General features: G+C 37.4%; 2 protein-coding genes and 1 pseudogene across 3 annotated transcripts; 2 read left to right on the forward strand and 1 right to left on the reverse strand.

Annotated features, from left to right (window-relative positions):
* The first annotated feature begins 336 nt into the window (after positions 1 to 336).
* F18A11.6 lies at positions 337 to 2,361 on the forward strand (annotated as a pseudogene). The gene is made up of 6 exons: positions 337 to 401; positions 456 to 590; positions 644 to 1,273; positions 1,519 to 1,686; positions 1,940 to 2,035; positions 2,178 to 2,361. Coding segments are annotated over exons 1-6 (1,278 nt in total).
* A 126-nt stretch (positions 2,362 to 2,487) lies between these two features.
* F42G4.7 (Noncompact myelin-associated protein) lies at positions 2,488 to 3,676 on the reverse strand. Its single transcript, NM_001026990.2, has 4 exons — positions 3,595 to 3,676; positions 3,420 to 3,550; positions 3,201 to 3,304; positions 2,488 to 3,027 (listed from the first exon to the last, which is right to left on the reverse strand). Exons 1-4 carry the CDS (start codon positions 3,638 to 3,640, stop codon positions 2,934 to 2,936), a joined length of 375 nt encoding a protein of 124 aa, NP_001022161.1. The 5' UTR covers positions 3,641 to 3,676; the 3' UTR covers positions 2,488 to 2,933.
* Positions 3,677 to 4,294: 618 nt separating this feature from the next.
* On the forward strand, positions 4,295 to 7,193 carry F42G4.2 (uncharacterized protein). Its single transcript, NM_001383976.1, has 8 exons — positions 4,295 to 4,443; positions 4,734 to 4,944; positions 5,146 to 5,241; positions 5,285 to 5,479; positions 5,798 to 6,108; positions 6,159 to 6,271; positions 6,778 to 6,977; positions 7,043 to 7,193. Exons 1-8 carry the CDS (start codon positions 4,373 to 4,375, stop codon positions 7,142 to 7,144), a joined length of 1,299 nt encoding a protein of 432 aa, NP_001370001.1. The 5' UTR covers positions 4,295 to 4,372; the 3' UTR covers positions 7,145 to 7,193.
* Positions 7,194 to 13,353: the final 6,160 nt, after the last annotated feature.

Consider the following 13,353-nt stretch of genomic DNA (forward strand, 5'->3'; position numbering starts at 1 on the left):
GTAAGGTTTTGACGCGAAATTTAAAATTATTGAACACTTTTATTTTATTTTTACATTTTTGAAGAAAAAAATTATTATAATTCGATTTTTTAGGAGAAATTAAACATTTTCACAAAAATTGCAAAAAATCGCTCGCCAAAATTCGAAAATGAAGAGTTTGGCGGTGCTCATGGATTACGGTGGATTTAAAGGCACATGGCTGTTTTGTATTAGGTTTCACCACGAAACTTGGAGTTTTTGATAGTTTGCTTCCCATTTTGGGATTTTTTTTTTAATTTTCGCTCGATTTTCACACATTTTCACTCATTTGCACTCAATTTTTTTGCAGAAAAATGTCAATGGACATTGTTATGAAGTCAGATGAGCAGCCGTTCATCTCTGCGCCTGTATGCTTTAAGTAAGCTCCAATTTTTGTTATTCTGGCCTAAAATTATTTTTTTTTGATTTCCAGAACGTTCGCATTTTTCGCCAAAGCATCCGCAGAGGAATGCAAACTTCTAGCTTCGGGCTCCAACGCTTGAGAAAGTTTCCAGCAGGCCACGGGGCTCTCGGAGAAGATCACGGAAGACATTTACCGCCAAATTGAGTAGGTTTTTCGATTTTTTTACCCTTAAAAACTACTATTTTTCTATTTTCCAGCGTCTCCCACATTTCGTCGATGGTCTTCAACAGAGAAATGGACGGTGGCATCGAGAGAAATCGGCTCGGCTCGCAAGCGATTCTGCTCGACGAGAACTCCAGGCGCCGCAATCCACAGTTCAAATCGATCGCGCTCCGCTCTCTCCGCTACGATCACATCGATCATAGAGCGTTGGCAAGGAAATCGCCTCATCTGATGCCTCCGACTTATATCAAAGAGGAAATTATGGATGATGAGATCGACGAGGTGAAGGAAGAAGTGGTTTCCGTTGGAGAAGCCGCCTTGCCCACGCCAAAAGTCGAACTGAACATGGACCATCCGGAAAAGGACCTGATCATCAGCATTTCCGTGTATCTCGGCTACACCCGTACCCTTCAATACCACGAGATTCGCCTCGGACGTTTGATGAAGGTCACGGATCGGCTCGAGCTCACCGGAGATCACACGCTTCGCGATCTGAAAAACGCGTTCTCGTGCCCCATCGATTTCTCGTTTTCCGACGATTTTAGCGAGAAAAAGCCGTCGTTCAAGGATATGGCGAAAAATAAGTGGCCGTCGTCGATGTTCTTCATTCATGACACGTTTTATATCGACTCGAACACTGGCAACCAGTTTGTGGATCCGTCGATGTGAGCAAGGGTGCCGGCTAAAAGTTTTTCAGTGTTTTTGAGCGAAAAGGAACAAATTTTTTCTGAAAATTATTGATTTTTCGTTAGTCTTCAGAAAAAATGATTTTTTACGCCGCAAAATCGGGAAAAAACAAAAGAAAACTGAAAATTAAGACATTTTCGTTGATAAAAACGAATTTTTTGGTTTTTTTTTCAGAAATATATTATTTTTTGCTCTATTTCAACAAAAAACCCCAAATTTTCAGCACAATCCGAACTTGGGCCAAAAAGTTCGACTACATCGGTCCGATGCACGTGAAACAGATGTCGGAGACGAGGATCGGGGATCTCATTTGTCGGCTCGGTCAGCCATATGTCTACATTCATCAAGGCGTCTGCGAGCACCTCATCGTCTTCAATGACTTGTGCCTGAGGTACGGAAATTCTGGAAAAATCGAAAATTTTGATTTAAAAAAAACTCAAATATTTATGTGTTCTTTTTTTTACTAAAAAATTTTTTTCAAATTGTTTATGAAAAAAACACTAAAAAATAAGTTTTTATCAATTATTTAAACAAAATTTATATTTTTCGATTATCAAAATTGTTTTTTTTTTCAAATAAAATACCCCGAAAAAAATATTTTTTAAATTTTTTTTTCTATGTTTTGTGAATAATTTTTTTTGCAGAGATGAATCCCACACAAACGTCGAATTTCCACGCCGCCTCGTCGAACGGAATTTCAGAAGAATTGCATGTGACACGTGCAAGGAGGCGTCGGCGCAGTGAGTAGTAGCATTTAGAAATTCGGAATTTTTTTTGAAACCCCCGAAAAATATAGTTTTTATCGGAGTTCGAATTTTCGAAAAAAAAATCCAAAGAGAATCGATTAACGCAAAAATCATCAATTAAATCCAATTTTTTCAGCTGGATGATCGTCGACCACGACAATCTGCTTCCCAACTCGCCAGGCTATCTGTGCTCTTCGTGCTACAAGGAGTTCTGTTTCGACGTGAACGGCAACAAAGTGTGCCAGTTTAAGGCCGTACCGTATTGCGATCGAAAGGACATTGGCGACGGACGCCAGTTCTTCACCGAGCTCGATCTTTAGAGTGCGAGATTTAAAAGTCTGTATCATTTTTTGTTGTTTTTTTTTTAAATATTTTTCGATTTGATTGTTTAATTACCGATTTTTGGCCTGTAACTGTATTTGTTGAAATTTCTTTTTTTGTTAAATAAAATTTTTGTTTGCAAAAAAATTTATCCAATAAATAAACGGAATATATCGATGATATGGCAAGTAGGGGGAAACGGACGGGAAAATGATTATTTACAGAAGGGCGCGCACCAGAGGTTTCTCGGGGGAGCCCCGAGGCGGGTGGCGGAGCTAGGCTCAAAATTTGTCGGAAAAATGGGTGAAATGAGAGAAGAGGTAACCTAGAAAATGAGATGAGAAATTCGGAAGAATTTTGAACAATTTGAAAAATCGATAATGTTGAATTTTAAAATTAAATTTTATTGATTTTTTGAAAATCGATTATATTGTTGATTATTGATTAAAAAATCACTAGAATCAATAAATCTGATTTGGAAAAATCAAAAAAATCGATTTTTTATAATCATAAAAATCAATTTTTAAAATCCAAAAAAATCGATATTTAAGAAATTGGAAAAAAAAATCGATAAATCAATACATAGGTGAGCTCGTCTTGTCGATTTGTGTTTTTGTGATTGGTCCCGGCTGCTTTTGAGATGGTCTGGGCGTTGTTCCGTATGACATTCTGGAAATTTTTTTGTGAGGCCATGACACGCCCACAAAATGGACGGTGGCAGAAATTTAATAATTTTAAATAATTTTCTGGATAAAAAAATTGATTTTTCCACTTTTTCGAGTGAATCGAAAATTAAAAAAAAACATTCAAAATTGTTCAGGGTCTCGCCACGAAAAACTCACAAATGCACGTTATGCGGAGTGTCGTCGGATTCCGGTGTGTTGCTACGGATCGTGTCGTCCATGCTCAGCTTCATCGTCGATTGACGTCGCCGTTTTGTGGTGATCTGAGCGAGATTTATTGATTTTTAAAGGCGCATGGCCTAGAAAACACAACACTTCGGCCACGGACTTTGGCGGCCGAGTTTTCTAGGCCATGCTGCGGCATTTAAAGGCACATACCATGATAATAAAGATCGCCAATCCGAAAATGATGACCAATGCGAAAGTGATGATTACAATCATCAGCGATGATAAGGAATATGATGAAGTTTGCGTGGAAATAGAATCGATGTACGCTTGTGACGTCATTCCTGAAAATTATTGATTTTTTTGGAAAAAATCAATAATTACTTACCGTCAACAGTAACACTCAACGAATCAATCTTGTAATCCGAAATCATAGAGTTATTGCGTGAAAATGCGGCTTCCAACCTAAAATGTTAAAAAATCAATTATCGATTTTTTGAAAGTTTTTCGAAAAATTGATAAAATTGACTATTGATTAATTATAGAAACAGCCCATAGAAACAGAAAAAAATCGATATAACTGAATATCGATTTTTTTAAAATAATTCAAAAAATATCAAAAGTTTTTGCTAATTTTTGTTTTAAAAAATACGAAAAATGCTCAAAACGGGAAGAGGGTTTCGTTTCAATTGACGTTGGAGCGCGATTGCATTTCGATTTCAAAAAAACTCGCTGCTTGCATCGCTAAATATTACTCAGGCGCAAAATTTGGCGAAATACGGTTTCCGGTCTCGACACGACACATTTATATAAATATTTAGATTAAATGCGAAAATGAGTGTCCCTTTAAAGAGTACTGTAGCTTCAAACATTTGGCGCGGCGAAATAAACAACTGGAATATAACAATAAAAATAATCTATTTTCTAAAAATTTTGAATTTAACAAAAATATTGCCGTTTCGAGTTCGGAAACACCGTATTTTTGGAGAAAAAATTGCAAAATTTCGGAAAAATTTCATTGACCCTAAAAATAAATAAATAACGTGAACTGTAATGGATTACAAAAACACAAAAACAGACAAAAACTCGTGGAAAAAATAAAAAGAAGAGATTCAATCATTTCACAATTTGCTGTCATTGTTTCGAAATTCTGAATCTGTATCATAATGGTAGTTTCGTTAAACTTGCCTGTTCGACAGACTGAGGATAAACGAAGACGTCGAGACGGAAAATCACAGTGAGTGGAACTTTTTTATTCGGAATTTCAATACGGGGTTCTGGCCTTCCTCATTGAATTATTCGCGCTCCATGGACAATCGTTCGCCGGACAACGCGTGGACAAATACATTTAGTTTTACAACTAAAACCAATCCGCGACGCGATACGCAACGCGCCGTAAATCTACCCCAGATATGGCCGAGACAAAATGGCCTAGTTCGGCCTAAACTCTTCCATTTCAATTTATGAGGGAAGCCAGAAATCCGTGTTTCAATTTGAAAATCCAATAATTGAAAAATTAATAATCAGAGCTCGCAGAGGTGGTCCAAAACCAAAGGCAAAGCCGACGCTCGTCAGTGTTCCATCAAAATCGCCGACAAAAGTGCCTCCGACACCTCCAGTACTTGCTCCACCATCAGTACTGTCGATTCCATCTTTGCTACAAGCAGCTCACGTCAAAGATGCTACGGCAATGTCACCGAATTTGCCATATAGAGAAGGAAAGGCGACTCGTAGAAAGGTAGAGGACAAAGCTCTTCATCGTGTTTAAAAACCTCGATCATGTGTCGATTTATGTGTGCTCCTCTAGGAGAAATTTCGGGGAATTTTCCAGTTTTAAGCAATTGCGTAGACGTCTAGAGCAGGGCTGTGCGGAAACTGGCAATTGCCGAAGTTGTCGAATGCTGAAAAATATTCAAAACAAAAAACCCACAATTTTCAGGAGAGAGTGGTAGAAAAGGAGAAGGAACAGCCAAAAACCGCGACAATTCGTAAGAAGAAACAGTCGGCAACTCAGACTGTATCCATTGAACATAGGGTTCGTTTAGAAGACCTTTACAAATTTAACATTTCATTTTTAGACATCAAGCGAAAACGATGCACCGAAAAATTCGAAAACTTCATCTGAATCACATAAAAATGATTCTGATGGATCGAAGGAACCATCCGACAATGCCGACGATAAGAACAAACCAAAGTTCAATTCGGATTTGGCGAAGAACTTCTTCAAGCACATGATCGAGTCAAAAAAAGCACGGAAACGAACTGAGGATGCTGTGAGTGACATGTTCCTTGAAAGCCGTGCGCCGGCGGTATCACATTTTGGTTTGCGCCGCCGCCGGCGCCGGCGTCGGCGCAGAGCAGATTGATAATCGCCGCCGGTGTCTTTTAGTTATTTTAGTTTTTAAGTTCTGAGACTGAAAAAAGTAAGAACAGTTTGGTGTGACAGATTGGTGCGACGCCGGCAGATTTCAAGCCAAAACCAATACACACCCCCACAGTAGTTCGAAGAAAATCATGCGTGACGTCATACTTCAGGATGGGTCCTGCAACGGAAAATACTTATGGTAGCATATATTTTTTTCAAATTTCAGCGCGTCGACACAATGCCAGAATCAAGTCAGCTCAACAAGTCGGCCAGAGCTCTTCGAAACAGTAGCCATAAGAAGCCTGAACCAGCACCGGATTTTGAAATTTTCAAGCCTAACGGAGAGCCGGTATGGGTTGTCGATGAACTTGCGCCGGGTGAATGTGTGAACAACGAGGACGGAGTTGTGGTTAAAAATCCAGAATTAGCTAAAGCTATGGCAGCAGATAATCTGGTACTGGAGGAAATTGATCTTATAGATATGGTGGAGAAATACTTGAAGTGTACCATGCCTAGAGGCACATTAATTCCAGAAAAGTATTTTTTTAAATATTTTCATGAAAATCGCAAATATGTTTCTTTTTCAGTTACAATTTCGACGCACTTGCTCCAATCGATATTTTGGAATCAAATTCTGAATATGTCAGCCCAGAGACTGTTACTTACAATACTTTCAAGAACTTGGTGGACTTGAGCGAAGGTGAGCGAAGGCGAGCCACGATGGCACAGAAACTAGATGATTGCAAACGTGCTCTACCGAACAAACCCTAATTTGACCGGTTAGGAAAGTTTCAATCAAACAATTTCTCGATAGAAAAAATAGAGAATTTTCTTGCTGTCATTTTTCATATGCATCGCAAAATCAAATTTGGGGTTAGTTTTCGAGATAGAAGCCAATATAGGTTTTCAGACTGAGTATCATGAACCAAGCCATCTAGTTTCTGTGCTACCGTGGAGCGAATAGCAAAGCATCCAACTGCGCTCCATCGTTAATTTTAGGGCTCCCATGAGGTCGCCGCAAGTGCCGCCGGCATCACGGCGTCACTCACGCCGCATGTATATATAGTGCGGCGCGGAACCCCGAGCACGTCGGCCGCTTCCAAATAACTGCCTTTCACACTTCATTGCACACAAAGAACGGCGCGCGGCGTCGGCGGGAGGCGGGAGACCAGCTGGGAGCCCCACTTTAGATATTTGATATTTCAGGTGCCATAAAACGTTTCTCAATGAAGAGGGATGGAATGGATGATAGATCAAAACTCAGTCAAGATAAGGCGATTGAAACGACGGCTACTTCCACAATGACTGTCCTTCCAAATCTGAAAGCATCAGAAACGTCTCAATTGAAAACGTGCGAGTTTGGAGTCACTTTCAATCTGAAGCATGTTATTTGTCTGAGTTATGATGTGAGTTTTTGGGCAGATTTGGGCGTCTAATCGAAATTTCAAACCAATGAAATGCGAATTTTCAGCGTAAGCATCCAATCGCATCAATCAGGAAGTTCCGCAAGAAAATGGACAACACCACCACCACCAGCTCGACTGAAAAGACTACAAACTCGAAAGATTACTGATTTTTATTCGTCTCGCTTTTACAAAATGAATCTGTCTCATACTGAGAAATTGCTTTATTTTCCAAAAAGGCACAGTTTTAAGTGTTTTAGTCTTATAAAATGTCGCTCTAAAAACTTCCGGCATATTGATATCCAACAAACAGTAAATTGGCAATTTGCAGATAATGAAAATTTCCGGCAAACCGCCAATTTGCCGATTTGCCGGAATTGCCAAATTTGGCATATTGTGGTTTAGCACATTTATTTTCTTAATTTCAGAACTTCAATTTTAATTGGCAAAATTGTACGCACCCGATGAAATGAAAATTTCCGACAAATTGGCAAACCGGCAAACTGCCGGAATTGATAGTTTCCGGCAAACCGGCAAGTTGTCGATTTGCCGAATTTGTAATTTGCAAACTTTTTGCAATTTTGCACATAATTTTTTTCATCGTATAAATTTTCCTACATCTATTTGGCTAGCAAATTTTATGAAAAATTGATGTTCAGCAAACGGCAAATCGGCAATTTGCAGATAATGAAACTTTCCGGCAAAGCAGCAAACCGGCAAGTTACCGATTTGCCGATTTTGCCGACAAAAAATCTGTCAAACGGCAATTGCCGCCCACCCCTGTTTTGGATATCGGAAATTGAAAATTTGGAGAAAAAGGGAAGACCCATGAAAAATCAATAAAAAAATTAAATTATTTCCGCAGAGACAAAAATTCGAAATTACAGTACTCTTTAAAGGCGCATGCATTTTTTGCATTTATCTATAATTTGTCGTTTTATGATCGGACACAATATTTTTGGCTCAAAAGTAAAGTACATAAAATAAAACGAAAACTGCAAAAAAGTGAAATTGTACAATACTTGCAGCAATGGTAGTTGACAATTTTCGTTCGTGGCAGGACCCAAAGAGACTGAAATTTGGGGCAAAAATTAGACTTTTGTGGCCTAGATGTTGTTTTCAAAAATTTTTTCATCCTGAACCTTAGCAATGTTTTCAAAAATTAAAATTTGAATTCCCGCCAAAATGATTTCAAAAAATTAGAAGTTTGTTTTTTCTAATTATAGGTGGCCGTAAAAATACAAAACTCGGCGGCCATTGATAAAGTAAGGCCACCACACCCCGAAAATTCCAATTTCAAAAAAAGGCAAACAAAACATTTTCCCACATTACCTACTCACCCATTATGCAAATAGAATTTTCCCACTTGTAATACCATATTCATTGTTAAAAGATCACTTGCCAATGAGTTCTAATTGTTTGCTCCGAGCTGTCCATCTTCTGTCCATCTTCACCCCTCCCAATCATCACACACCGATGTCACAAAGTATTACACACACACATATACCTCCCGCGCAGAGTTCCCCGGACCCCCTTAACCTTTCCACATTGAACTCTATTGATCCGATATCCCACAACTCGTTGTGTCATGTTTTTCGGTTTTTCCACACTTTCGTCCCCAACCCCACCCGTTCACTCATCCACCCACATTTTCTATTTTTCTTCGAATGTCTGCTGCTTTTTTCCCGGCGGGATGCCTTCCGAACCCCCCTGCGTCTCGCTTTCTTATCAAACTTTTTGTCTTCAATTTTTTTTGCGCGAACATGAGTCATTTTTAGAAAAAAAACCCAACATGGTGCATTTTCTCGATTTTTTAAAAAGAAATTTTGCAATTTTTTCAACAGCCAAACAAAAAAATCTATTTGTAAGTTTTAGCACAACTTTTCTTATCTGTTGAATTTCCCAAACACATCCTCCCACCAGATGAGTCATGCCCATCAAATTTCGATACTTTCATGGTCTTGCTGATTGAATTCACTTGACCTACCTGTTTAGGGGTCAGTTTTTTAAATTTTTTTCTAAATTTTACTTTCCTTAAAACTGGTGTTGTATAAACATTTTTATTATTTTTCTCTAGATAGGCAGGAGCCGAGTGCGTAGGTTTAGGACGTACCTACCAGGGGTGTCCGGCGAATTTCAATATTTGCCGAGCTTTTCAAAAAGACACCATTTTTTAAGTGTTTCCGTCTTATAAAAAATCCCTCTAAACATTTCCGGTAAATCTGATAACCGGCAAACCGGCAAATTGCCGGAATGAAAAATTTCCGGCAATTTGCCGATTTGCCGAATTTGTCGACAAATCAATTTCCCGAACGGCAATTTTGCCGCCCACTCCTGGTTCAGATGTTAAATGATTTTTGGATGTTTTTTCCTCACCGTAGGTAGACAACACCTGCAGATATTTTGTGCCTGTAGGCAGCCCTCTAGGCATGCAGGTTGGCAGTTTGTGCCTGCCTAGAAGGCTTCATGGCAATCTGGGAAATCCTCCTTTATATTTCGAGCAAAAACCGTTGTTCTAGGTAAATGCCTCGTAGGAAAAGGCAGGCACGTAGGCAGGCAGGCATTAGACGTACACTTACTTTTGATATTCTTGCAGAGTTATGCTCACTGAGCAATTATCACAATAAAATTGCGGTTTAATTTTCACCAAATTGTAATTTTACATGGCTATCAGAAAACCCTTCCCCTTTCATCTTTCGAACAAAAAAACCGATGTTTGATTGATCGTCAAATCAATTCACCCATATATAGGTAAACCGGCTAATTAACATGAAAACTTTTGTGTACATTGACACTCTCTCTCTCCCCTCCCCACATCTATAATACGAGTTTGTATGTATATATTATAAAGAATGTAGTGTAAAAATGTTGAAACGAACGCTCTCTCCCCTGTCTCATATGGACAGCCATCAGAATTTCGTATCAGTGTTTCGTGCGCGCACACACTTAATATCTATAGATCATCTTTCCAAAATTGCATATCACTATCACTGACCATTTTTCCTTTCATTTTCCCCCGAAGCCCCGACCTGAATTCACTTTCCACCAAGCAAAAGTCTCGCACCTAATTTTCCAATTATCCCTTTTCTTTTCCCGCCCCGCCAATACCAAAAACTTTCACTTTTTTCCACATCTCTATTGAATTGAATACAGTAATAATGTGGTTCAGTGTCCAAAACCGAGATGTTCAATATAGATAAGCCAGTTTTCCGCTTCTTTTTCCGTGTCACACACAATTTACAAAAACAATTCGGTTTTTTTTGGGTTAATCCCCGGTCACCAACCCCCAACCGGGAGGTTGTAGTAAGTAATGTACCCGTTATTTTGGGTAACTATTTTGTTATATCGTATGTCGTAGAATAATTTTTCAAAAAGGTTTTCACATTTTTTAAGAACATTTTTTGATCTACATACAGTCAAAGCCTGTAAATTTTCAACTGTCCAAAAATGGCAATGACTCAGTTTTTGCCACTCATAATTTTGGAAGTCGACCAAAAAAGAATGCTTTTCCTACATTTTTCATACTGTAATTTTGTTTTAATTATTTATATTAAAACATTGTAGAGGTGGAACGTGCGACATTGCTTTGGATTTCCTCAAAAGCTCATTTTTTCAAAATTTTGGCAATTTGCAAAAACTATATGAAAAATCTGAAATTTTTTTGGAGCGTTTTATTATGATATTCGGTTGTTTTGGATCATTATAAATGTATTCAGATAAAATACCCACTGGCGCTACTCCAAAAACTAAAAATTAAAAAAAAAAACCTGCCTAATAAAAAAAATACAGTTGCAATATTCAATCTTTATTAAATTTCGCTAATCTTAATTTTAATGTTTCTTTGGATTTTTTTGTCAAAAAAATATTGTTTCAAATTATATATTTCAATTATTCGGTTTGTGGAACTTTATTCATGCAACAACGCTCCAAATTTCTCAAAAAACTCAGCATTTTCAATTCTTTCAAGATTTTTAATTTAGTTCCGAAATTGACGAAATTTTGTTTCAACTTTTCAAATAATCTGGCAACGTTTTAGATTAGATTTTTTTATTTTTTTGAAAAATTTTCCCGCCTAAAACAATACCGAAAAATTTCGAAAAAAAAAACCACATTTTTCAAAATTGAAAATTGTAAATTAAAAAAAAAATACAAGATAAAATATCAATAATTGTACGATTTAAATTCTTAAATTTATTGTAAATTTTTAAATTTCAGAAAATAAAATTATTCAGCTTTTGCCACTCCTAATTTTGGAAATTTCCGTGTTTTGGAAAAATTGTTTTTTTTCTACGAAATCTTTTTATTGAATTTTGTTTTATTTACTCATATTCAAAATTTTTAGAAATTCAAACATGAAAAATTTCTCCAAATTTCTCAAAAAAAATTCCTACAATTTTTTGACAATTAGCTTTTTTTCCAAACCTTCACCATAACTATGACAGAATTCTTAAGGTTTATTTTTAAAAATTGATTTCTAGTTTTATTTTTAAATTTTTTATAAATATTTTTTCTTTCCATCCTAATTACATTTTTTTTTCTTACCTTTACAGCCATCTACCCCATATTTTCCAAATTTCCAAAACAAAAACACCATAAGCCACCTAAGAATCTAATCCCCTGCGAACTCCTGACAAAGTTCAAAGTTCTATGTGATTCACCTATTACCCTGTTTGCTTGCATAGAATTCCGGTTATTCTAGGCAGAAAGAGGAAGAGTTTCAGGCAGTTAAAATAAGTCGAAAAATACATAGACTCCTCTTTTCAATGTTTGTACACCAACTGTTTTTTGTTTCAATTTTTGTTTCTCACGAATTCCAGCCAAAAGTTTTTTTTCTTAAAATATTTTTTTTCTGTAGAAAAAAAAAAATATTAGGGAATGATCATGATTGCGCCCACGAAACCGCCCATAAAATTCCTGTGAAAAGAGAAGAAGAGAGGGTTGGGCACAACTATACCATCCATAAAACCACAGACTTTTTTTCGCGTCGGTTTTTTTCTTCTTTCCGCTCTTCCAATGTTTTATCGTTGTTTGCATGGCGTTCTGTGCTTCAAAGATGACAGTTTTTTTTGGGGTTGGAAGACTTTTTTGAATACAAAAATTCTTTGAAGTTAAAAACTTCAAAGTTCTCAAAATTTTAATTTTTTAGAATGGTCTAGAATCACATAAATCGAAGTTAATATTGGCTTTAAAATGGGAAAGATCGGCCACAAAACAATTAATTATAAAAAGGATGAAAAGGGGTCTTTTCATTAACTGTAAAAGGCTATTTTAAGATCATCTCTAGCAATAAAGAAAATATATGTTGATGGCCCAGTTTTCCCGTTTTTTTCTAGGCCAAGCCACAAATGACGGACAGTTTTGGGTTAGAAAGATTAAACTTCAATTTTCGTATAAAAAAAGTGCTCCAGAATAAAATTAGGCAAATTTCGGATTTGAAAAAAAAAATTCAAACCGAATGTGATGTCCTAGAACCCGACAAGGCCCACTTGAAAATATGACGTCACAAAAATATTCGTGGCCGAAAAAATAAGAAAACTCGGCTACGCTACAAACATTTTTTTTCTCGAATTGTATGTAGACGACACCTTATAGATTCAATCTGGAAAACTTTTTGAAAAATTTAATTGATGGCCGAGTTATCTGTTTTCTAGGCCACATCACAAATTTGTGCTTGATCTAAATCTGTGCTTTCAAATAGCAATTTAAAAAAAAAATCTGAAATATAAAACGATTAGGTTGAGCCGAAAGTCATGGCCTAGAACCCGAGAAAAATATACGTGGCCGCGAAAATGAGAAAACTCGGCCGCTAACACACATAGGGTAATTTCCTCGAACTCTAAATGATCTATTTAAGATCAAATTGCTAAAATATAAATAATGAGTTTTAGATTTTCTAGGCCACGCTGTGAACTCTAGGTTTTTGTATAATCTCCAACCATAACTTAAATATTGCCGGTCCCTCTCCCCTATAAATTATCAGCCACCAATTTCCTGTCTGCCACGTGGATTTCACACGAAATTTTTGATATCATCTTCCAATAGCAGATGTTGTTGCTTATCTCTTTTCCTCTTTGTTCATCGCTTATCCCTCGTTTTCGCTTTCCTTTTTTTGTAATCTCCCCCCCCCCCCTCCCATATCCTCTCTATTTTTCCTGCCATCAGTCGAATTTTGTGAGCCAAAGTGTAAAATGGGCTCCTGCCGGGATGAAGCGAGAGAGTCGTAAGGATGTGAAGAGACGCCGACGCGGTTCGCCCGGGGTTCCTGTGGCATGCAGCTCCTCGGGGTCCGTCGGAGCCCCCAAGACTCTAAACATACTAAACACCACACCGAGGCGCGCTCTCCAGACATTCTCTATCCATCCAGGTCGCACATCCTAAT

This window comes from Caenorhabditis elegans, chromosome II, assembly GCF_000002985.6.
Source record: "Caenorhabditis elegans chromosome II".
NCBI lineage: Eukaryota > Metazoa > Nematoda > Chromadorea > Rhabditida > Rhabditidae > Caenorhabditis > Caenorhabditis elegans.